Source organism: Pholcus phalangioides, unplaced genomic scaffold, assembly GCF_987345545.1.
Source record: "Pholcus phalangioides strain wild (caught in Gottingen) unplaced genomic scaffold, Ppha-v1.0 ptg000007l_1, whole genome shotgun sequence".
Lineage (NCBI taxonomy): Eukaryota > Metazoa > Arthropoda > Arachnida > Araneae > Pholcidae > Pholcus > Pholcus phalangioides.
The window spans coordinates 7,600,636-7,627,462 of record NW_028301600.1 but is presented as its reverse complement, the minus strand read 5'-3'; the positions used below and the strand labels follow the sequence as shown (position 1 = coordinate 7,627,462).

Below are 26,827 nucleotides of genomic sequence, written 5' to 3'. Positions count from 1 at the left end.
CGATAAATATTTTAAAAATATTTAAAAATATTTATCGAGATATTATAGATGAAAAACTACGATGCTTTTTTGGCAATTTATTGATGTGTTGGCAAGAGTTTATTGGTTTGAATATTTTCATTTTTAGGGAATGTACACAAATGTAATTATCTCAACTATTGCTTATTTTAATAATGTGTTGATTATTGGACAAAATTATAATGAAATATAAAGTACAAATAAATATTAAAAAAAATTATAACCCCATAAATACATATATTATATAGAATATAATGACAAAAACTGTTCTATTCCTTTGGCTACACCCACTGTAATGTCAGGAGCACCGAGTAGTTCTAGTAAAATGACTTGACTGTGTATTGACTTGATCAGTTATGTTTTGTTTCGTGCCCCAATAACGCAAGGCCTTATGCTACGGATTACGCATTTATTTGTCCGATTACCGCGATTATGTAAAGGCCATTAACCATTGGTAAACCTCTCATTTTTATCATAATGAGAAATCGTTAGGTTGGAATGGTGACACAAATAACAATATTGATCTGTTTCAAGGGCGACTGATTTTGGCATTGGTAAAATATTTTTTTTTTTTCGGTTGACATTAACAGAAATAAAACAAATAATTTCCGTCTGGTATTTGTTTCATAAATAACTGGATATGAGACGCCTCAGAGTAATTTGGATATGTTCGCTTTTTTTTTGGTTTTGGTAATCAAATAACGCATGTTGAAATATCATCAGGAAGTCGCGGATGTTGTTTACCTAAAAAATCCTGAAAAATGATCATAAAAATGGCCCAAAAACTCGAAAAAATGCCTTAAAAACTAAAAGAAAAATTCTACAAAACTGACAAAAAACGTTATTAAAATAACAAAATAAGTTTCTTTAGAAACTGAATCAGTTACTACTTTGAATGTAGAGGTAAAAGAAAAAAATCTAGTATCCTAATTGAAAATCACATTTATCAAAAATTGTCAATGGAATTTTTCAAATAAGCAATTGATAATATATGAGTGGGTCGGGAAATCTAAGACAAAATAGAATTTCAGGAAAGAAAAGATTCTCTCATCATCAACAGATATTATCGGGGATATTTGGATGACTGAGGAAGAAGAATCTGATCTATACTAGTGTTAATTTCTTTTCAATTTCAAGACTTTTAGACGTTCCCGTAAAAAAAGACATCAAAATTTTTTTTCTGCAGGCAACAAGTCTGCTTTTTCTCCCATTATTTTATCGAATTTTATGATGACAAATTGGCCTCTACCCTACTTTTACACATTGACTTTATCGGCAGCATCAATAAGCTCCATACTTTTTGCAAGGACTGAATGGTGGAAACCAGAATGGTGAAGATTGATCTAATGCACGTCATCAATTCTGCAATATTCCCAAGGCAAAACAAAGCTTACGAAACCATACTGCATGCAGCATTGCTACTGATCAAAATCATTCAAAATGAAATTGCAGATTTCAAAATTCCCTCTGCAGTACATGCAAGTACTATACAAGTTCCCTTTTATACAATGAAAATTCCTCTCTCAACATCCCATATAAGATCAGAATTTCTTGGATTCACTTTCATTTATTGTTTGGTTAAGTATGACCAGCTCTTGGAGTTTTTACTAAATACTAAATGTATCTGGAATTGATTCTAAACTTTGTTTGTCATCTATAAAGGAAGGTACAAGTGATGAAAGTAAAGCATTTGTGTGTTTTTGTTTAAAATAATTACTTTGAAAAAAATATAGTAAAAATGTGTGCCCTAAAACCTGAAAAAATGACTTAAAAGTGAAGAAAACATTGAATAATGCAAATTTCATCAACCTCCGGGCCTTAATCATCATTATAAATCGGTTATAGATTATAGAAATATGGAAGTGGACGAACATAGTGGCCGCTGGTTTCCGATTCTGCATGTCGGTGTCGTTACGGATTAGTAAAAAAACCTGAAATTCAAGTTTTTTATCGATCCGTAACTACGCCGACTCGCAGAATCGGAAACCAGCGTGCATTATGTTCGCACCCTAAGGCCTTCCTTATGCGGGAATACTCAAATCGATCTCCAGTAGCCTGGAGACCAAGAGGCTTTACGATTCGAATAGTCCGCTACTAAGAAGAATTCAAAATCCATGACAGTAGAATTAACGTAGTTTTTAGTTTACTACCTTCGCACGATCCTAAGAACAGGAAATACATGTGTTGGGTCTTCGGAACATTTAGTTTTCCGGTATCTAGACAACATCAGTATTCCCATGTACCTACGTGAACCTGCTGACTAGCGACTCGGCGTGTTAGTCCTTGCTACTTCATTATCGTGATTATCACATGCAAAACATTTCTTTGCATTTTTGTGCAGCAGTAGCTTAACGGGTAGGCCAATCGAGCTCCGAGTCAAACCCCCAGGGGCCTAAAATTATGGAAAAATGATTAATTCTGGATTTCAAATAATTCTGAAATGATTACTTTCATTGACTTTGGATCTCCATCAACTGTATAACTGTTTCTCTCCTTAATTATGAATTTTATAAAACTGTGTATATGACTTTTTGGATACCGATTTGCATGGGTTGATTAAATTAGGATACCGGTAATTAAAAAATTAGGTCCAGGGAACTCCAAAAAAATCTTCCACCCCCAACTCACCAAGACGGCTCTGTTCACGGGACGAGAACCTGTTCTTGGGATCGAGTGAAGGTTGTGAACAAAAAACTGCGTTATTTATACTCAGTCCCCTGGGTTTTGGAATTTTCTTGGTGTAAGGGGGAAACGGGCAACTCGAGTTTTCCAGTTTCTCGGTCTGAGGAGGGCCTAATAAGGAAGGGTTGACGTTTTCAAATGTTTTGAAAAAATTACCACCGATTCTACTCGTTTAAATATGCACAAAAATGTAAAAAAATCCGGTGGAATTATTATGGGTCACTCAGAAAATTGTAAATATTATTTTGAACGCCCAGAACGAATTTGAAAATCCCGCAACCCTGGAGTGTTAGTGACGTCTTTCAAACAACACATAATCAAGTACAGAACAAAGAAAGAGGGGGAAAAAAGAGAAATAACTATGTAGTTTCTAGAAATAGAGAAGCTGAAAGAAATATAAAGTGAAAATAAGGTTTATATATATATATATATATATATATAGATTTTGCCAAGACGCGCGAGGGCCGATGAGTAGCCAACTGTTGTAATTTTTAATAATTTTTTGCGGGTTTAATAAGTGCATTCCGCTGCTAATTTTTTTGTTTTTGTGTTTTTGGGTGGGGGATGAATGTACTTAAATTTTTTCATAATTTTTTGAGGACGACACCTTGGATGTTCTCCTTGCAAGTTTAAAACGAGTTCTCCATGTTTGAATTGTGAGCAAGGCAGGACAAAAGCAGTTGCGAAAGGTACAAGCAAATATTGAACCATGGCATATATTTCTGCTAGTTCTTCATTGTAACAATTTGGCTGATTGTACAAAAAACATTTGTTGTCACTTTAGGGAAAAAGTGAGACAAATTTGTTTGGTGACATCGTCGAAACGTCGTTACGGTATTTTATTTTATCACGGCGAACTCTTTTATTTACTTGTCAAATAAAACATTTCGTCATTATTTTCATCTATAGTAATCAGAAAAGTACTGAATAAAATACTGATATCCAGAATCGATCGGACAACGTAACTGTTTGCAACACGCCTCTAGCACATTATTTCCCATCTACCATGAAAGTTTCAAAAAATCCACACACAAACATCATTTCAGAATAAAAAAAAAAATATATATATATATAACCCCACAAACACATCTCTCTCTTTCTCTCTCTCTCCTTGTAAGAAACATTCTGGCTTACAACGCCACGTGCCGCATTGTCAGTAAGAATGGGAATGCTTATTTGCATATGACGACACGTCCTATTCGCCCAGATAACTGATTTCCGATACAGTCTCTGAATATACAATTTTATCATCTCCGAAATCATAGAGAAACTTAGGTTTATGTAGGAAAAATCGGACTGTGAAATCAGTCACACATTTGAGAATCAAGAACCTCCTCTGGAATAAATATTATCCTACAGAAACGTAAAAAATCTGGTAAAAATCCTAAAAAAAAGACAATGGTTATCTTATAGATTTTCGATAAGGTTCTATAAAAATAAAAGTATCATTGCTAGGAATTCCCGTCCACCTGGGAAAATAATATATCTATATTTATGTCTTAATAATACGATAAAAAGTTATTTTCTAAGAAAATATTAAACAATCGCAATTATTCTCGATAGATTTTTAGAACTGAAATTATTACTTCTAGCTTCTCATTAAGAGGTCTCATGTCTTTTAACATGGTGATATACTCTAGTAGAAATATCATTAAAAATACTACTTTAACCATCGATTTATTTCACGTTTTTATATACTGTCCTATATGTCAGTAATGATTCAAAATAATAATGTCTTGATTCAAAATAAAGGAAACTGTTCAGTTCGTGAAATGAATCTAAAGATTGAGATTTAATTGAATCAATCTTATTTGAAATTAACATTTACATTTAAATTTTTTAATTTCAAAATTTAAAATTTAATTTTAAATAAGATTGAGCCAATGAAATCTCAATCTTTCGATTCATTTCACGAACTGAGCAGTTTCCTTTATTTTGAATCAAGAATTTTATTCAATTACATTGATGTAATGCTATTTTATCAAGCTGTTTTTAATGCATTATTTTGAAAATTTGCAAAAAATTAAGTATTAGAGATACGTAAAACTTTATATCAATTGGATAGCATATGCAATCAAAAATATATGTAAAAAATTTGAAATAAATCAAAGGTTAAGTGGTATTTTTAATGATATTTCTACTCTCTCTCTCTCTATATATATATACAGTCAAACCTCGTTAGTGCGTCACCCGGTTAACACGTCACTCCGCTTACCGGGTCACTTTTTTGGAAGTCCCAATTGTCCTCGGGCAGGAATTGGCACAGCTAAGGCTTACTCCGTTTAACGAGTCACTCCGCTTACTAAGTCATATTTTTGCTCTTCCAAGAGTGACTCATTAACGAGGTTTGGCTGTATATATATATATATATATATATATATTAAAATTGGATTTTTTTAGAGATAAAAATGATTTTAATAATTATTATACTATATTTTAAAGTTTCAAGATGTTAACAGTATAGATTTTAGACAGTGTAAACCTATCAGATCTTCATCTGGCCTTATTTTTTTTATTTCAGTCTCGACAAGCATAATCTTAAATAAACAGTGAAAGTGAAATCATTTTCTTTTCAACATGGCAGAAATTGACCCCATCAAAAAGTATGCCACGTTATCATCTGGTGGTGAAAGTTTTGTACATGATAGGAGATGATGTTCTGTGAATTGAAAAGTGTGTTTTAACAGATCGCTGAACCCAAGTATGTATAATATGACTTTCCGGCCAGTTACGGTTTTTTTTTCTAATTTTTATTTTACGTAATACCCATAAATGCGAATCGGGAGTGAAAAGAAACCGAAACTCATGAATTGCCGCCTTTGGCAACATCCAACTGTAGGTCAAAAAGGCAAAAACCAGTTGTTGGTAGACTAAAAAGTAATAACACATCGCTTATTTGTAGAGACAAATAAGCACTGGGATAAAGCTTCTTATAACAAGTAAGGTTTAAAATTTATCTTTCTGTTAGATTAAATACCTTTTATTTATTTAGACATTAATCTAGATAGTTTTTTTGACAAGACTTAGTGGGATGATCTCTTTAAATGAAGATAATTACAAGAGTGAAAGTTAATTGATTTAAAGTATGCTTTAAATCAATTAACTGGAATTGTTGACGCACGTAATTGTATTGATATTTGAATGAACTATGTTTACATCGTTCTTTGCAAATTTTCAAAAGTTTTATGCTACGAAAAATTTATGAGTTTTCAGATAGAACTTTGCTTTGATTTGTGTAAAAAAATTATTTCAGATATTTTTTCAACGTCATTAAAATTTTTTAACGGCTAATATATGGCGACGTAAATTATCACTTCGATTGCTTAGAAATAATATAGAATTGAAATTTGTTCAATTATATCAATACTTTATGAAAATCCAACGAACTTTGGAAAATTGATAACAATGATCAACGAAATATTTGTTGATTTTCCAGAAGGTCTCCAAGTTCGAGATTAGCTTAAAAATTCAGAGTGACTGGTAAAATTCATTTGATGCGAAATTTATAGTTTCGGGTTTTTAGGCCGACGTGACTAGAATGTTTTTATCTTTCGACGTTTCGTTCACACGGGTTTCGAACATTTAAAAAAAAACGTAGAAAAGTCTAGTCAAGAAAGTCTCTGACACATGAGACTTTCTTAAAAAGTTCCCGTGAGAACGAAACGTCAAAAAAAAACCAACTTTCCATCACGTCGGCCTAAAAACTCGAAAACTACGAATTTTGCATTACGTAATAGCCACAAAAGCTTTGTTTATTTTATTGAAATTCATTGTATAATATTTTATTACGTATATTGTTTATAATTTTTGTGATTGCATTTTTAATTGGGTTGCTGTATTTTAGTAATATATGGCAGCCATACTTGTTATGAGCATCTTTTTCTGAGCCACCTCGTTGAGCATTTTGACTGTTGTGGCCTTGTATTTGAGCTTGTTTTTGTCATTATGCTTTATTATACGCACATATTTGTTTTAAATTCTATAACCCATCGTGGATAGTGTATTGAAACTGATATGTTTTTCAATATTCAGTACCTCGGACACGATCTATGATATTCAATATAATTCAGAGACTTGCCTTTATATTTCAGAACGTGATGGAATCTGTAAATACTATCCGAACTTTCACGGCTGTGGATTACGTCGTGTTCGCAGCAATGCTGTTGATATCAGCTTGCATAGGTGTGTATTATGCTTGTACAGGTAATAAGCAGAGTACCACCAAAGAATTCTTGTTTGGAGGTAAAACAATGAGCGTGGTTCCAGTGGCCATTTCTGTGCTTGCTACTTTCCTGTCAGCTATTACATTATTGGGTATCCCTGCGGAAACGTATCAGTTCGGTATCCAATACTGGACTATAAACATCGCCTACTGCTTCGTGATGCCAGTAACAGCACATCTCTACATGCCGGTATTTTATAAGTTGCAAGTTTCATCAATCAACGACGTATGTGCATTTTCATTATATTTTAGAAAAATGTTTTTCATGTACTTGTGGATAATATGCAATCGTTTTATACGCTCCAGAACTCGTTCGAATTATTATAGCAAGACTAGGGTACGTCTGGCTTTCATCAGTCGTCTTGTCCCGTGTTTTCAACTAAGTGAACTTGAATTTATCTTCACCGAAAATAATATGCATAACTCTAAAAGTATTTAATTCACATATTTTAATATTATGAAATGTGTTTTCAATTCACTACAGATTTGATCGTGAATTGCGATAGTTGTGTTTTGAAGTAAATGCGGTTTTTCGCTTTTTTTTAAATTTCCCACTGGTTGGCGATCGTTTTGGTGTACGATTAGAAATTCCGTCTCTTTCATGCCGGGATTATGCTATAAAAATTCAATGAAAGTTCTTTTATATATAGAACTTGAGAAATGCAACCAATAAGCCTATTGGTTACATTCGCGCGAATGTAACACGTTCATTGGTTTTATCAAACTTTTATAGTGTAAGACCTTATAGAAAAAGATTGTCCCGTAATATTCTGGTTAGGCTATACTAACGTCCCGTTTTCGATGAAATACCGCCTTGTTTAACGACATGGGTGCCCAAGCTTTCTCACTCGAGGTTCATATTTCACCTTGCGGGCCGCATAAGAGCTGAATTACTTCAAGGACCAACTGATGACATTATGATCATTCATTCAGTCAGTCATTACTTGGTTTGATTCGTGTACAGAAGTCTTTTCTGCATAAATTTATAATTCTTATATAATATTAAATCTGTTCGAAGTAATGAAATATTATCAGAATTGCTTTGCGAGCCGGAATTTGTGCATTTATAAGATAAATAAATGAAATGATGTATTGATATTAAATAAATGAAATTCTATGTTTAATGCATTATTAAATTTATAAAGAAACACTCGTCCAGTCCTTTCTTCATCGTTATATCGTTGCAAAATGGTATAACGCAATTTATCAAAAAATTCTTTCCGTTTCTTTTCATGTGATCAAGTTCGTCAATCGTGATTGTATGTTTGATGTTTTGGGAAAGTCACCAAAAACAAGTTCACGCCGGTTTTTAGCATTATGGTGAGCACAATATACACTGCATATTGTGTGTGAGTTGCGCAATGCCGTGACTTTTTCTATAATTACTGAAAGGCTTTTATAAAGAAATTTCTGAAAGGCTGTTACTGTATTTCGTTACGCATATTACATAACAGAGTCGACACGTTTTTCAACTCGTGGTGCCAAGCGCCCGGAAAAACGTTACGTAACGCCGATTAAAACTTTTCCCAATGAACGACGTGTTTCATTTTTTCCTCGCGAAAGCGTTCAAATTCAATAAGCTATGACTATAAATGAAAAAAATAAATATTGTTTGTTTTTCTACAACTGAATGAAATTTTTTTTCAGTATTTAGGGAAAAGATTTAGCCAATCGGTCAGATGTATTGGTTTCGTTGCTTCCACTGTATCTGCAGTAAGAACTATTTCCTAATTTTTTTTTAATTGACAGTTGTCAACAGTGATATCATAATGATTGTATCAAGTCTTTTGCGTGTGTCAAATTCAATTTTTACGAGACAAAGCCTGGACGCACTAGATATTTCGAGTAAATATTTACATAATTTCGAAGTGTTGATGTATCGATTCCAAAACTAGATTTTCCAAAGGTGAACTTATTTTATGAATTTAAAAATAAAATATGCTAAAATCTTTTATCTGAATATGTATCTTCAATTTGGTTAAACCCTGAACAGATATTCCCAAACTCTACATTCACGCAACTTTAAAAAATAGAAGTACCATGAGATGTTTGGATTTGTAAGTGCCCTTGCCCGAGCTCGAAAAACTGCTGTACCGTCGCGCTGCATACATCACAGGTCTTTATGGCCCAAAAAGGTAAAATTCAATTTGTTCGGTGTCACCATAAAGTGCACCAAACCAGGCAGAAATTCGCAGTTCCAATGAAGATATTTTCAATATAATATACTGTAATTTTTTATCTCTTCGAAATACTTCTCAAAGTTTTCACACAGTTTCACTATTGCTCCATTCCGCAGCCGAGTGCTATTGTTCCAAATCGTAACGAAATGCCTCTTAAGAAGTCGCCAACGAACGAGGCAAATATACGAAAAATACAAAAACTTCTAATGCATTTTGACACATAGTGGGTGTCGTCTTCAGATTAAAAAATATTTAACCACTAATCGCGCTGACCGAGGATCCCACTTTGGGTTGGATACCAAATCTTAATGCTCGGTTGCTCAGCGGAAAAAAGTACGTCTGTTCATTCTGACCACGACGTTTGAAGTGGTCTATCTATTCTTCCATGAAACGTCTCTCGTTTGACGAGTAAATAAATGATCGAATTCACTACATAAGGAGTATGCATTCACCAAAAACTTGAATTTGTCTAATCTTTTTTTCTGATTTGACTACAAATTTGTCTAATCTTTTTTTCTGATTTGACTACAAATTTGTCTGTTTAGCCACATTGCTACCACCAACAAAAAACCAGCAGGAACTCTGCGTCTCATAGCACTAAGGAGAGTCAAGGCACGAAATTTTTTGAAATCACTTCCGTACAATCTTACTCTAGACCAAAGCTTCTTTAGCATGTTTGCTTTATCTTTATCATTTTTGTCGTAAACGATGACATCTTTGACAAAATCATTTTATTGTCGTACTTGTCACTAATGAAAAATATAATTCCTTCTCCGTATCACTACAAACGATATTGATTTAGAATATTAGAATAATTTTTCATTTTGGCAACTATTATAATTTGTAGAAATTGTAATTTTTTTTTCAGTTAGTGTACATGGCGTTTGTTGTGTATGCACCATCTCTCGTCTTATCTCAAGGTAAGCAGAATATACAAAATTTACTTCTCATGGTAGGGCATTGTAGTTATGATTACTAGATGTCCATCCAGGAGGACGTCTTCCTTTTTTGATTTCGCGTTAAGCGTTATCTACGTTTCGGAAATTCTGTCCCCTCTTTTCCCGGACTATTTATTTTCTTTTATTTTCCGAGGAATTTTTTTTTCCATTCTGAAACATCTCTTAATTTTAATATGAGTTTTTTTACACACGCATTAACTGATAGCCGTCGAAATTCCCCAGAATTTTTCTGTTTTTGCTTTTTTAGCAGTTTTGTTTTAGTTGGGGAAAATTGTTGTGGCTGGTTTTATTTGTCAGCATAGTGGCGTCATCTGTTGTGGAAATTGGGAAAAGTGAAGTTATCAGGGTCCACGCGCAGGCGTTCTCCATTCTGTTTTCGAATCTGCTAACCCTAATTGTACTGAAAGTTAGAATGGTAAAAGATTCAGCACAGTAGCAGACTGGCACGAATGGAAACTAAACCAGCATATACAGATAGACGGCTTTTTCTCAGCCCAATATATCAAGGAAACGAGGGTAGGAAAACAAGGTAAAAGAAATTACCAGCAAACAAGGTATTTTCTGGATTTTATGGCGAGATAAACTCGGAATTCCGGAAGAAAAGTCATCTGGTCTCCTCCGGGACTTAAACCTTGGCCCTCTTGCATTCCGGGCAAGGATGCTACCATCTACTCTGCCTTCCTTATTTCACGCACTGTGGCGTGAGGCGGTGAGGCAGAAGCATTAGTAGCATCTAACTTCAGCAAATAGCCCCCAGGTTCGAGTCCTTCCAATGGTCTGGGTTCGAGTCCAGTGGAGACCAGATGACTATTCTTTTTGAGTTCACCTCGGCATAAAATCCAGAAAATACCTGTTTCCTTAAACCAGTATATACAGGGCGTCCATAATTAAAAGACCTATTTTAAAGTAGCCTACAGGCGAAACCAATCATCAGAAAACTGAAATATTGTGGAGGACTTCATGAAGTGATGGGAATTTGTTTCAGGGGGGAACAATTAGTTGATCATGTCGCCACCAGAGGGTGTTTTATTAAGAAATGACACATTTAGGCAAACATTTACAATTTTAACAATTGTTAAACACTTTTACAATTGTTACTGCAACAAAACATGTTCCACATGATGGCCATCATTTTCAGATACCATGTGAAATCACAAGGTCGATTGTGTCTGCAAGGCAGTGACGTGCTTGCAGAGGCGGAACAATTTTCTGTAACAGCAATGCATATCGCTTCCCGGTGATTGAACATGTCACTGGACCTGTAGAACGTAACTCCTCGTAGAAGTAGGAACCGAGAATAAATGATGTAGTAAATCCACACCATGCCGTCACTTTTGGTGAATGCAACGGAACCTCCAAGATAGCGTGCGGATTTTCTGGTTCCCAAATTCGGCAGTTGTGTATTGACTGCACCATCTAAGTGAAAATGAGCTTCGTCTGTCCAGAGGCTACCTCAAGGCAAGGGCGTAGCGAGGGGGACTTGGGGGGTCTCAATGCGAGCTAGAAACTGCACTAAAAACCGGAGTCGAGCGTCATAATCATGTGGAAGCAACCACTGCACAAGTGAGTTTGTACGGTTAATATCGGAGGATATTCCACATGATCTTATGGACAGTTAAACGTGGTCTATCCAACGCCTGTGCTACACGCCTGACACTAGTGCTACCACGAGAATTTGAAGCTCTGTCCTCTTCCACCTGAAGCGAAACCTCCTGTACTACGTCTACACAAAGGGGTTTTCTTCCTGTTCCAGGACGAACAGCCAACGATCCTGCGGTTTCAAATTTCGTTATCATACCCCAAAAGGTTTTTAACATTCAGTGGGCCTTTTTGAATCCTCTTCTAAGTCCGATATTTCCATAGAGCAGTTACTGATAAATTGCTGTTTTGGTAAAACAATTTTACCATTTTGACCATTTGAAATCGCGATCTCGTAAACGTATCGTCATTGTGAGCAGCAAACAAATTGAGAAACAAGATCTCCGCGAATGTTTCTAGGTTTCATAACAGCTGCTGCGTGACATCACATGAATTTACATGTTTACTACAGGTATTCAAAGTGAAACGCTCTCTGGTGGCAACATGTGCAACTAATTTTTCCCCCGAAACAAATTCCCATTATTTCATGAAGTCTTCCACGAAATTTCGCAATTTTCTGATGACAGGTTTCGCCTGTAATCTACTTTAAAGTAGGGTCTTTTAATTATGGACTCCCTGTATTTAAAAGTATTATTTAATATTATTAAACAATGATTGTTATCAGAAAAGCAGTTAATAACATCACGAGAATTCCATAGGAAAAACTGCATAACTTGATAGGTATTTTAAGCAAGAAATCGTCTTGTAAAACTATATCCGAAGTTATAAAATCAAACAATAAATATTCTGATGCATGAGAAATGTTAGTGATGGAATGAATTTGCTTGAATTTCCGTGATGCGTGTAGATAGCAATTTGTGATAATTATTCCTTTCTTTATTTCAGTGACAGGCATTCGTTTGTGGCCTTGCGTATTAGCTATTGGTATTGTTTGCACATTTTATACATCCACGGTATGTGCAATTAATAATTTTCAATATAGTTATGTAGGCGCATTTGTAAATAATGTGCAGTACTTACACAGGGAATTTGAATCGAATAAAACTTTTTTAGGGTGGAATTCGAGCAGTAGTGGGTACAGATGTCTTTCAGACTTTAGTAATTTTTGGTGCTCTACTCACGGTTATCATTAAGGGCTCCATACATGCTGGTGGCATTACTGAAGTTTGGAAAAAAGCTGAAATGTCGGCGAGGATCGAATTACCCACGTATGTGATTTCTGAAATTGTCGAAGCTTTCTAACAATTATAGTCAAATTTAAAAGCTTATATAGTTTTTAACAATAAATTATTTTTCCGCGGCAAAATTTTATTTTTAACGTTATTGCAGCTTTGATCCAGACCCAACTGTGAGGTACAGCTTCTGGACTCTATCATGTGGTGGTTTTTTTACTTGGCTCAGCATATATGCCGTTAACCAAGCAATGATTCAAAGGTCTTTGACGATACCTTCTCTACAGGGAGCTAAAACGTGAGTAAGCTATATATCGCGATTGTATTTTTATTGAAATTAGGCATGTAGGCTACATGAAAACGAAAGCACTTTGTTTCTAAAATGAGGGAATATTAAATCATTAACCTACTGGCTGTATTGTTACCGTAGTTGAAGTCCGAACGAAGTACCGGCTTTGAACAAAAAATGAAAATAAAAACCGAAGAAAAACTTATTTATAATCTACTCGCTCTATTCTTCTGTTCCATAACGCCATCTTCACACGGGGATAGTCGAGTTGATCTCGAGTAGCCTAGAGACTGGAAAACTGATAGACTTGAAATGCCCATTCTTCCTCCCACGGAGCTATTAAAAAGGACGAGACATTTACTAGTGTAGACTCTGTGTAGACTAGCATAAAGATGCAGAGACATCCTGACACAATAACGATGAACGATCAACTGAATAAAAATGAACAGTTACGTTCAATGCTCCCCCTTCCTATGCGCCATCTATATGTGAAAAAGCGTATGATGAGCGTAAAAAACATTTCGGAATCGCGATAATAAAATAGCGAAGAGAATAGCACGCCAAGTCATCAGTCAACCTGTCGCGTAGGTTTCTTAGTCACCAATACTCCAATATACCTGTCTGAGTGGTGCCATAGAAATACACTTGTTGGATCGCCTGAATACCAAGTCTTTTGTATCTAAGCAATATCGGTATCCCCGTGAGACAATACACACATACTCAAATACACATTTTTTCCGAGAATTCATGGAAGTTTTTTTATTACAGAGTCATTTGGCTCAATCTTCCTGCTAATATAATCACAGTTACTGTGACAACGATGGCTGGACTTATTATACATGCAACCTATTATGGCTGTGACCCGATAATGACGAAACAAGTTCATACACCAAACCAGGTTAGTTTTGAAACTTTCTTTCCCTAATGTTAATAATGAAAGGAAAATTGAGTAACAAAAGGAACTTGATAGTAGGTTTTTAATAGTATTACCTTTTTTCATTTCACTTATCTCCAGTTGTTGCCAATGTTTGCGATGGAAATTCTCGGTTCCTATCCAGGGATGCCAGGACTGTTTGTAGCTGGCATATTCAGTGGTGCACTTAGGTGAGTTTATTTTTTCATGAATATTTGAGCATGTTTAAACTTTTCCAAATCATCTACAAAAAATATAAAATCCGATAACGCAGCTCCTGAAAGACTAGATTTAAACTTTTCAAAGAGTAGTGTGGAGTTCCTTCATTAAATTTTAGTTTCTCTTGATTTCGGTGTGTTATGTGTGCTATGTATGTTTAAACCACAGGCATTACTGAATTTCATACAGCACTCTGTCATCTTCATTGAATTCGTTAGCTGCTGTGACATTGGAAGATGTTGTTCGAACGTATATTTCTCCGAAAATGAGTGACCAGTGGGCAACAAGGATAGCAAAGATTTTAGGTAAGTAATATCTCGTTTCTTGTATACTTATTCAGATTTGAAATCTCGAAGGATGCGAGACATGGTGTATTACTCCACTGAAAGCTCTCTAACCGAATTAAATTCCACTCAAGAGGCGATGAAAGCGTGATATACTCTGGGCAGAAAAAAAAACCGCACTTCGCAAAGACGGCTGAAAATCAAACTTGGCAAGCAAATTAGCTAATAAGTTATTTATGATAAAACCAAAGAATACGGCTATTATATCGACGATTTGGCTACTGTTTTTGTGGTGGTGTAGCAAATAAAGCCTCGAAGAATGTGCATTCGAAAATTTTTTATTTACCTTACTTCCCCAAAAGCATAGCAACCAAAATTTATAGTTAAGATAACGCTACACGGAACTGAGCATGCTCGCTAGGTCACATTACTTAAGGAAAGTGCTTCTTCTCATGGCTATTTTTGTTTAAGGCACGTAATGCTAATCACCGGAAACAAATTGGCCTCTTCAGGGATGAAAGGGAGCAAATCGCTTTGATAGGATTTTGGTTGCGTGCGGTGATTGGATTAGATGTAATACTGTAGTGATGTCTACAGATGTATGCAGTTCATGTCACCTTTTTTTATTGTCCTCTGCTTTGCAGCTATTGCATATGGAGTAATCGCCATAGTAATGGTCGCAATCGTTGAAAATTTAGCTGGCACAGTGCTGCAGGTAAGATTTTATATTTAGTTTCAAAGATTTACGATTTGCTTGACAATTATTTCTCCTGTAAATACTTCTCTTTTCTCACAGGCAGCATTAACCATCAGTGGACTCTTCGGTGGCCCTCTTTTGGGAATATTCAGTCTTGGCATGTTTTTCCCATGGCCAAACTCACTCGTACGTATGGAATTTTTTTGTAAATTCGATTTAAAGAGATTTATAGAATAGCATGGAATATGGCAACAAAATTATCAAGTCCTAGAATAATTTGCACATAAGAGTAGTTAAACTTTGCATCCACTCAATAAAAATTTAGAAAACAGATGACAGCACTTACTGAACACATCACACACACAACATTAGACACACACTGTTGGGCTTCTGAATATTCCAATGCAACCAACGGTGTGTGTGTGCGTGTGTGTGTGTGTATATATATATATGTATATGTGTATATATATATATATATTTATAATTATCAGGCAATTCTCATTCATCTAGCTTGTATTATGATAGCACCTGTTACGTATATTGTAACTTCTTGGAAATATTGAAGCATTTCTCAACACTTTTTGCACGTCTCTGAAAGGTACAAAATTATTTGTTTCGAAATTCCAGGGTGCCATTGTAGGATTTTTTTCTGGTTTCGCAGTGTCACTGTGGATATGTATTGGTTCAATGCTTAATCCGTCGAAGCTCACGCCAGCTCCCTTAAGTGCAGATTTGTGTTTCGATATGTATCTGAATGCGACTACCAACGTAAATGTCACCGCTATTGCTGAAATAATGACAGTGCCAAGGCAAGTATAAATCATATAACATTATACGTTTGTCTTTAAAAATAGTTCAATAAAATGAGAACAGATAGCTCAGAATTATCATTGATCAATCAACAGTAGATACAAGTGATTTATAAATGTATGAACCTCTTTTGGGTTGAAAAAACAAGGTTTTGAACTATGCCGACAAAATAAGTGCGGCAGTACACTTCAAGACAAACAATTTTTTACTGCAGAATTCTGGTTCGCAGTCAGAAAATGGTAGAGTAACATGCACGGCCGATGGCTTAACAGAGAAAGGGAACTGTGAGTCAATTCTGAGAGGCAAAGTGGTTTCTCAAAGTGGCGTCTGAGGGCATTGTGGCACAACTGATTCCAGAAATGAAAAATTGTCAAATCATCTCGCAGATTTCTGGCGTGGAGTTGATCTTGTCTGCAGCAACATGGATTCTCGCGTCGAGATTTTCTGGGTAGTCTACTGTTATGTCGTACTCTTTTAAGGTGACTTCAGAAGAATTTAGTGGATTTAGGTCCAGAGAGCACACGGGTCGACACCAAATCCATATCCTGCATTCAGCATGCTAATTTTTTTTTAAAAAAATCTCTATCCTTTTGACTGAATAAGCGCGGAATGCTTGATAATTTTACATCGACTCTTATTTTATCGATAGAATTCAGTACCACCCTGTATTTTTATATTTTGATTGATCAAAAATAAAAACTAAAAGCAAGAAATTGTCATGACTAGGTCTCGGATTTTTATGACTTGAAGATGAAACGTTGTTGCTTGATCGGTTAAAAAATCTGAATTTCAAGTTTTTTAAATCTTTAGGTCTCAAAAATCTGAGCCCTAGTCATAACTATCAAAACGGAAATACTGTACAAGGTGATTCTAAATTCATGGGATAAACTTTAAGAGGTGATATGTATAAGACACCTAAAAATTCATTTTTGATCAAAGAATGTGCGGTCAAATCGCAATAGCAAAGGTAGTAAATAGTTGATAAAGTTTTCGCGGCTACACTTGATGAAAATTGTCTATTCGGGTTTGAAGACCGTGGTCCTCCGTTGAGTTAGTCCTCAACGTTTCCCAACGCTAGTGGTTGACATCTTCAGGAGAATTGGTAAAACTGGAACAAAAAAATCAAATTGATCTGACCCGAATAAAACTTTTTTCGGTGGTACTGAGGTACCTCAGACGATCTGCCACACTTAACAAGCGGGCCAATGGGGTGGCCTAATAAAACCTGATTAGGCGAGAGTGGCGGAGTTATGATTGACCGTTGTCATTCCGTTGTTGGATCTTGAAGGGGGAAGATTCTCGTTCTTTTGAGAGCTGTGGTCTGCTCAATTTCAAAGTTTTTTCTCTTCTATTATAGCCGTTTTTGTGCCTGTAGATGTGCGTGGTACAGGGTGTTTTTAGAGAATGCTCACAGCACTTCACCAAAAACAAATATCATCATTTTCCGACGGATTTGCTGCGGTATGTGCTATCAACCATTCGGGAATTCATATGCACCTTCAGATTAGATTGAAGTTTTTTATTGGAGCATGGATCATCTCAAGGTTATATGCTGCGCCAAACAATGATCTAGAGGTAGGGTCTGCGTGGTAGGACTTGTGGTAGATTTTGCGTTACCCAGGTTGCACCATGAAAAGGCCTAGCGCATTACAATACCCTGCACCCTCGAATGATTAATTCCACTTATTGCAGCAAATCCGTCAGAAAAATATATTTGCTTGTGAAGCGCTATTCTGAACTCGAAAAACACCCCCTTTGCGATTCGACCACACATTCTATAACCAAAAATGTTTATCACGTCTTAGAGTTTATCCCATGAATTTAGAATCGCCCTGTACGATTCCTTTCATTTTTTTAGTTTATAAATCGTAGCAGAAGGAGCAGGGATACGCATTATGGCTATTGCTTGACAGACTAGCAATCTCGTGTCATTTTGGTGAAAGTTTAACATTCATAGAAAATATATATATTTTTTGAAATGGACATCATGTGAAGCTGAAATTTTCCCATGGGTATTTAATTTTTCCACCGGTGGCATCAGTATTAGATCAGTGATAAATATGGATCAGTTCTTGAATATCATAAATATCAACCTCCTTTTTAGCTGACGCGACCAGATTTTGCTACGCGTCATTCACATCAAAAGTACGTCAGACTTGATAGGTTTAAAAAAAATTGAATCCTAAATTTAACAATTTATAATAAATTATATATTAACGTGGTCATTTCCATTCATTTTCTCTAGTGATGACGAATTCTCAATATATCGACTGTCTTTCCTGTGGTATAGTGGAGTCGGATGTCTCGTATGCCTGATAGTTGGTCTGGCTTGCTGTTTAATTTCAAGTAAATTAATCTCATTCATTTACTATTTAAATTTAATCCTTTCAGTACCACATTATGAAAAAATGAAATAATTATGTGAATTTTTCGTTATATCGCTTTAGTTGTAACTAAGCCCTAGGGAAAAAATCTAAAAATTAGTTGGTTTATATACAGTGAATGAAGAGTGTCGTGGTAGTTTAAAGTACCGTCAGCGCTCTATGCTTGATTGAATATGAATTCAAGTATGTTGAATTATACAGTTGCAAGGAATATTTATTCCTTTCACCACGAAGCGAAAAAACTATAATTTGTTTCATTTACACGGAACACTTTTTTTGGTTTGGAACACCGTTTGTAAGGAACACTTTGTGGGGGTGTAGTATACAAAAGTATAATGCAGAGTAAACACTTTCACAGGGAGTGAAACGTATAATTGAATTTTGTTAATTAATCTAAAAATTAAAATTTTTTTGAACGCAAATGGAAAAACCAAAGTGGGTACTGACAACTTGGATTTGAAAAAGTATATCAAAACGGCATAAATCTGATGGTGTATTATATGATGATGGTCTCCCTCTCGATACAAAGAGAATCCTTATTACAGATTTTTTTTAAGTCCACAAGAGTATCCTTATATCGAGATTTTATTTATTAGTTCTAAAAATAAAAGCACACATTCAAATTATAATTTAATTTGAGATCACCATTCGTTTACATACAATTTGCACCTCACCATGTACTGACAGTACTTCTTAGTACCAGAGTCACAAATTTTCTTGATATTTAAAACATAGATATTATTTTACAAACATGGTGACATGAACCGAAATATGGATCAATAATAAGTAAGGGGAAAAAATTATGCATTCACCTCAGAACAATGTCCTTAGTATTACGCCTCTGCAAAGTTGCAACTATAACCGCTTACAATGATGAGGCGAAAGTGATTTATTATTCATATATCTTCGTCGTATTAAAAAAAAACTAGTCCCACACTTTAATTGTAAAGTAGTTATTAGTTATACACTCTTCATACTTCAAAAATCCCAACTCCCAATAACGTGTTTAAGGGGTATTACAGGGGTTAAAAGAGTTAGTGGTACTTTAACCTTTTCAGTTCTGACGGTACTTTAAACTATTTCACGATATATCTATCACTATATTCACTCATAGTATAAAATATTCACGTAGATTTTGATTTGGAGCAAAGTATTCAACAGCAATGAACAAATGGCAAAATTCATGTATTTAAATTTGTAATGCTCAGTGTTAAGCGAGAAAAATGATTATGAAATCGATAAATACTTACAAAAGCAGTTATTTCCATGTGTTTTTGTCATATTTAACAATATAGTTCTGTAAAAAGTCAAAAATTTCATATAAGATTGTTTAAAACATGCTTTATAAAAAAGCTTCTGTCAATTTTAGGTAATGATAGAAAAACATTGGATAAGAACTTGATGAGTTCACTATTTTTCGAGCTGTGGAGGTGCAAAGACAAATCTGAATTCGTAAACCAGGTATTTTATTCACACACGTTTCTTTTCTTGAAATCTAACAATTTAACCCATTTGCATCATGGTCCTAAATCCCGCGCTCTCTTCATAAATCCGTTACGTTCAACCTCGTCAAAATTCCTCAATAACGAAAGTGGTTTTTGAACCAGTATAATACCGACTTGAGATTTAGCTGAGAAAGGAGACAAAAATACAGTTCGTTAACTTATTTGCATTAGTTGAACCTAAGGTGCCTATAAAGGAGAGTGAACTCGTCCATCTTTGAACAAAGAACAGATTTGCCATTACATGTGGTCTCTGAAATCGTTTAAAAAAAGCAGGATAGGGAAACAGCAATTGGCTACAGTGTTAATGCTGACGTCATACTTTTGCTCAAAGATGGCGATGAGTCAGCTTGACGTTTCAAGGAGCTCGAGTTGAACTATAACCTCCAAGTATTTTTCCTTTCAGAAACAATCGCAGATTCTTTCACATATTTAGTGCAAAACGATCATTGGCGTGAGCGGATTATTCTGCTTCCAGCGATAACGAAGAATGAACAACATTTCGCAGAATACATTCCCCGCAAATACTTACATATAAAATATATAAAACATATTTATATAAAACAAAGAATATATAATACAGGAATATATAAAAACAAAGAATTCTGGTACATATACACACGCATTTACATACAGGGTATCCCACAAAGGACTCCCAATATATTCCGAGCTATTTTATTTTAAAAAATAAAATAGCTCGGAAACGGTGATCGATAGAAAAACAAGTGGTATGTTTACTTTGCAAGCTGTAAAAATCTAATACAGCATTTTTAAAATGTATTATCGTTGCCGAGAGATGGTGCTGTATACTGTAATCGCAGTACGAAGTTCGAGAAATAGGCTATAAATTGTCCTTTGCAAAGCAGTCGTTGCAATCAGTTCAAAATGTGTACCTTTCGCAAGGCAATGCAATGAGAGCACAAACGCAGAATGAAATTTTTATTCACCCTCTAGTTTCTCTACGGAAATGAACGCACATGCCTCACAGATCGAGTCTTGAAGCTCACCCATTATTGCAGGATTGTTACGGGAAACAGTGTTCTCTAATTTGCCCCACAGAAAGTACTCACACGGGGTACGATCGGTGGAGTATAGAAGCCAATCCATGCCTAGTCCAATAAATGTGGAATAGTTCAATGCACACATTTACTCTATTCCCGAAGTGTTTCTCATGACAGGCGAAAACCATTCTGATACGGTATGGCTGGAACCCCATCTTGCATGAACCACACGAAGTGTCTCGACGATCCTCCAACCCAAGCGATAAATTTCTCCAAAACCTGCAGCGTACCGTTAAGTAATGATCATTTGCGCTCTTTCTGTGATACGAAATGTGCACATTTTGAATCGATTGTGATGTGATTGTAACGACTGCTTGCAAAGGACAATTTATAGCCCATTTCTCGGGCTCCGCACTGCAACTTTAGTGTATAGCGCCACCTGTTGGCAACATTTGAAACTATTTTTGAAACTTCTGTATCAGATTTTTACTTTATTTTTAGCTTTAAAAAATAAACGCCACTTTTATTCTTCTATCGATCATCGTTTCCGAGTTATTTCATTTTAGAATCAGGGAGTTCTTTGTGGGGCACTCTGTATGCAGTATAGTCATATATACGGATCAAGATATGGTTTCTAATTGTTTTTTTCAACATTGAATGCAAATTACACTACCTGACCAAAAATGTCTTAACCCCTTTATTGCACCTACTGTGCAAGACTCTGGAGGTATTGCGATCTGTGGATCAGGATCAGCGATAAAATGAAGTTTGCTGAGTATTTTAACATTCTTAATGATCATGATTACCCCCATCACTGTATATTGTATTCTATCACCGATGATGGCACGTCGATGAGTCATCCGGGAGTTGATATAAAATATATTGGTCTCAAACTATAAAAAACAGCTTGAAAAAGCACAAGTCACCATTCAGACACTTAGATTGTCTTCCACCTAGTCTCATCCTAAATCCAATAGATGGCCTATGGAACTTTATCATAGAGATGTGTGTATGTGAGGAATCATTTGACTCTTCCTGTTCCCCACCAAGAATATTGGTGAAACGATGCAAATTTGGTTAAAAATGATAGTTGATATATTGCACGACCTCATCAAATTGAAGGTAGGACGAGAATGCGTGTTATTTTATTTTTGTTTGAGGTAGCCCAACCGTGTCAAAGTGTGACCATGAAGTGTAGTTCAACAGTTTAAACTCTCACTACAACGATCAGCAGACTAAAAACGTTTCTGAAGTATAGCATAATTCCTTTTGCTGATGAAGTATCGAAAGATGAACAATATCTAACATTCAAGGCACACTCCACTTGGAAGAAATTACAGAACTCATTCCTACGAAAGTAAATCGGCAATGAGGGTATACCCTATTATAGTTTAAGTGATTTGCACAAATGGCGAGGATATCAAACATAAGGTGCCGTTCAAGTACTACGTAAGCAAATTTTTAGCCATTTTTGACTCCCCTCCCCCTTGTCAGCAAAAGTAAGCAAAGCTCTGACCCCTACCCCCCTTGTCAGCAAAATTTCGTCAGCACCGCCCTCTACCTCCTAACACATTGGTGGGATCAGAAACGTACGCGTGGGGGGGGGGGGGGGCTCGTGTGCCTCCTCGTGGTGTTTAAGTGGCCCGTGGCACATTTTCAGATCACTGAACTAGGCCCGTGGAGCATTCAAAGATCACTTAAGTAACCCGCGACACAGTTCCAGAACACTTAAACGATCCGTGGCACATTTAGAGATTCCTTGAATGATATGTGGCACAATTTTAGAGCACTTAAGTGGCTCCCCAGTGTGGTTCTACACCACTGAAGTTATCCGCGGAACATTCCCAGATTACTAAAGTGATTCGTGACATAATTACGGATTACTTGAATGATGCGTAGCGCAGTTCCACTGCACTTAAGCGGCCCGGACACATTTCCTGAGCACTTGAAGGATCCGTGAGACATTTAGACACAGCTGAAGTGGCTCTGTAAGGGATTTATCATTAGGGAAAATGTTAGTTCAGGTGCCCACAAACTAGCAAAAGATTTTTCTCGTTTTGGCGCACCGAGTAAGATGCCATTAAGAATATTTCATATTTTCATAAAGGGTGGTTGATGACGTAAGCATCATCCAAACCCCCCTCCCCCCCTTGTCATCAAAAGTCAGCAAATCGGAAAACCCCTCCCCCATCGATGATGACGTAATATTTAAATGACCCCCAAGTGTGAATTTATTAAAACCTTGAATCCATGTTAATTTACATTCCCTTTTGAAAGATTTCATTTACAACAAATTTGTTTTTGAATTATCGTGTGTATCTTTTCCAGTCGTCTAACGAACAAGCGCCAAACTCTGGGCCAAATCAGACTTCTGTGTCCAACGGAGGAATGTCTGCAGTTTATACTCTGACAAAGAAGTCTTTGTATCCAATGTATACGGTGGATGGTATATATAAGAAGAGAGACACTGAGAAATTTTAAGCCAATGATCTCTATCTAGTCATTTTGATGTAGTCAAAATTATAGTTTGGTTATATTAGCCATATAAATGTTGCGTTAATATAAGAAGCTCTAGAACTGTCACAGATCGACAACGTCGTTATATCTTTCGACTAATATTTTGAGAATGAAGTTAACATATGTATTCTAATACTTTTATGTAACTCGAGTCTGAAGTTATAATTTTGTATAGTAGAAAATGGTACCGTAATTTCATACAACTATGGTCCAACATAATATTTTCTAGATTTATCATAACTTCTGTCTTCAAGTTATTCAATTCTTTTAGTGATATTGCCTGTAGAAAGATCGAGTATTAGTATTAAACACTTTTTTTTTATTCCTTATGTAGCTCAAATATGGATTTTAAAACAATTAAATTTGGGACCCATATTTTTGTTATGAAGTCCCAACTATAGTCCATCAAATATTTCGTGTTATGAATCGCTTACGAACCGTTGTTAGGAGAAAATGTACTACAACTATATCAATTCATAAATACAGAACAATATAAGCAGGATAAAAATTGCTAAGAAGCCGAGACACAGCTCTTATAAGCAATCACAATTTTTTTGGGTTTTAGACATTTATAAGGATTCGATTCAGAATTAGATAAGATAATAATAAATGAGAGAAGACAAAAAAACCAAAAGAAAAGGGAAAAAAGGGGAACTCGAAAATGACCATGTAAAAAAATACTTAGTGGTGGCACTTGCGGTGCAGCAACAATACCATAGTAATCGGAAAGAAATTGTTCGATCTGTTTTCCCTTCATTTTATTCAGACATTTTGTTGAATTGAACTTAATTAAAAAGTCAAAATAAACAATAGATTAAAAAAAGTTGAAAGAATTGTTATGAAGGTAGTAAGAAAAAATTAAGGAGAGGTAACTTGTGGCAAATGGAAAGTAACGTGATTTAGAAAAGTGGTTGGTGATTGCAAACATTTCAAATTTACTAACCGTTGGTAAATTTGAAATGCTTTGTTATTTAATTTTCAATAGTTTTAATAAAAAACAGATTAGGAGTAGACAGATAATGCAACCACTTGTTCTTGCAAAAAAAAGTACAATTTGAATCGAAATAAAATCAATGAACATTCATTAAATCATTAAAATAAAAAATGTACTATTTTGGGTTTACCTTACCCCACACACAAGATTTACGGTTTTCTTTGCTCAACCCCATATGTCTTTAAGCTCATGCACACGGAAAAGTTCCCTTGTGGTAGTGATACCTTGGTTTTCTTCGATAAATCCGTTCGAAAACAATCGGCGAAATCCGAAACCGACGAAAACAGAGGCAATTATTTCCGAATGAATCAATGTAAATCCAATTAATTCATCCTAGACATTCCAAAATAATACCAAAAACACATTTTATAGAGAATGAATATAGTGTTTATTACTAAAAATCGCACCTTCGCCATGCCTAGTAACACTGTGTATGCCAGCGCGCCTTTTTAAATTTTTCAAACCAGCCTCTGCTGGCCTTAAAATCACCAAGTACACTTTCACTCGTCCCAGGCATTTTCTTAATGAGATTGGCATACAACAGCCTGGCCTTTTCACATATAATGGCCTCCGAAGCAATCACCATTCAACTGTTTTTGATTGATAAAAATTAATAACTGTTTGACATCTTCAATTGTTTGCGATCTCTGTTTCGTTAGCAAATTTATGGCTTTCGCTACATTAGCTCTTTTATTGCTTTCTTTTTCGCCACAATGGAACTTATCGTGGATTTGCGACTTCCCGTACAGTGCGGCCGATTTCAACAATCTTAATGCAGCTCTCGTATTTTTTAATGATTTCCTTCAACTCGATCTCTTCTTTGAAGGGCTGCAGGTTCTGGAAATTTTCTTTGGTCCCATGTAATTGTTTGGCTAGACGCGAGGGGTGATGCTCACGCAACGAGAAACAACGCCACACTGAGGAGGAGAATGAAAATTAGCAGCGAGGTCAAGTGGGTATGCTGACGAAAACCGAAACCGACGATAACAGCAAAGTCAGCGAAAACCGAGGTATCGCTGTGCTTTGGTTTTTATATTGATTGTTTAATGTCCTTTTTAGGATAAAATAGACGGTCTTTATATTCTGGCCACCATAGGTTGAAAGATCTTGCCACGCATTTTACATGAACTCCATTGTCACAACTTGCCCAGGCCAGTATTCTTCGTAATTTACAATTGCAATTCATCATTTGCAGGCATATAATCATCACTCAGGATCTCGCGGTTTGTTGGGTCCTCAAAGACTTCATCAGTGTTTTACAAGTTCAGTGAATTATCGGAAGCTAAAGAATATATCCCTCTTCATCTTCGCTAGAACTTTCTAAAGGCTTCGCCTTGCGAGAAACTATTTGAGGAAATTGAAACTTTTGCCATCTACTCTCAAGTTGCAATCTCTTCTGCTGAAATACCTGGCTCAACATCCAGCTTCTTTCTTCTCTTTACGAATGTCTCTTGTCCTGCTTGTTTCCTCTACATTCAAATATATTTTATGAAGGAGTCTGAAACAGCACTTCCATCTGGGCTTGTGGCATTAGAATCGGAATATGATGGTGGGCATTATAGGATCAAAATATGATGGACTTTAGCTGCACAAAGAGGATAGATACCAGCCTTCTTGAAACCAGCTTGTAGATTGTCTTGTGACTTGGGAAGACTTTTTTACCACAGGTTATTTAATAATGACGAAATTTTTGGGGACTGTTGGCATGCTTGTTCCATGTAGTGTAATTTTCCACTCATCAAGTACTTGCCGCCAATTGCATCTCAACGGCCGAAAATAAGCTGCTAACGTAAAGAACTGAAACCAAAAGTTGGAACACAACTATGGTTCGTAAAAATGGTTGGACCACACATAGAAAATAGTACTTTTTTCCAACTATTATTTTCCTATAAATATGACAATACATATGCAACTGTAAAAATATTTATTAAACATGTAAATATTAAATTAATTACCTGTAATATTTAACATCGAGAGCGCGGAACAGCTCGTTGTAACTTGTAGCCGAGAAGGTTTGCAGTTGGACAAGGGGTAACGTGAAAAACAACCCCAACTAACAGCTAATTAGCGGGGAGGAAGTATCGAACACAGTGCCTTCTAACCACATCAAAATATTACTCTAATGCTGTTTTGCTTTTAAATAGTAACATTAAATAATAGCATTTAAATAGTACACTAGTTGTTAGAATTTCGATGACCAATGTTTTAGTGAGAGCGCGGCTGTTTGGATCATAGATGTGGCTTAGTAACATTTGTGTGAAATTACGGTATTTTACAGTATGTTTTATAGGAATAATGAAAATGTATATAGAGAATATGGAATGATTTTAATTTTTATGACTAAAATCTATTCCTTATTTTCATAGGGAATGGCATGAAAATTTG

The 26,827-nt window shown here is 35.6% G+C and overlaps 1 protein-coding gene and 1 long non-coding RNA gene across 3 annotated transcripts in view; one reads left to right on the top strand and one right to left on the bottom strand.

Moving 5' to 3' along the window:
- LOC149084877 (uncharacterized) overlaps window positions 1-19,727 on the bottom strand; it is a 33,352-nt gene extending 13,625 nt beyond the window's left edge. The window contains exon 1 of the long non-coding RNA XR_016192768.1: window positions 19,679-19,727. This is a non-coding gene — a long non-coding RNA (uncharacterized LOC149084877). The remainder of the gene's footprint in view (window positions 1-19,678) is intronic.
- Window positions 5,551-23,777, top strand: LOC149084876 (sodium-coupled monocarboxylate transporter 2-like). Of its 2 annotated transcripts, XM_089232611.1 has the most exons (16): window positions 5,551-5,639; window positions 6,792-7,148; window positions 8,570-8,635; window positions 9,971-10,022; window positions 12,546-12,613; window positions 12,714-12,868; window positions 12,990-13,130; window positions 13,890-14,019; window positions 14,137-14,225; window positions 14,443-14,558; window positions 15,182-15,252; window positions 15,334-15,420; window positions 15,862-16,043; window positions 18,290-18,390; window positions 19,798-19,889; window positions 23,260-23,777. In XM_089232611.1, exons 2-16 carry the CDS (start codon window positions 6,798-6,800, stop codon window positions 23,410-23,412), a joined length of 1,854 nt encoding a protein of 617 aa, XP_089088737.1. In that variant the 5' UTR covers window positions 5,551-5,639; window positions 6,792-6,797; the 3' UTR covers window positions 23,413-23,777. The 2 variants fall into 2 exon arrangements, with proteins under 2 accessions (XP_089088737.1, XP_089088739.1); XM_089232613.1 differs by lacking the exon at window positions 5,551-5,639 and having other exon boundaries at window positions 6,790-7,148; window positions 23,260-23,546.
- The last annotated feature ends 3,050 nt before the right edge of the window (window positions 23,778-26,827 follow it).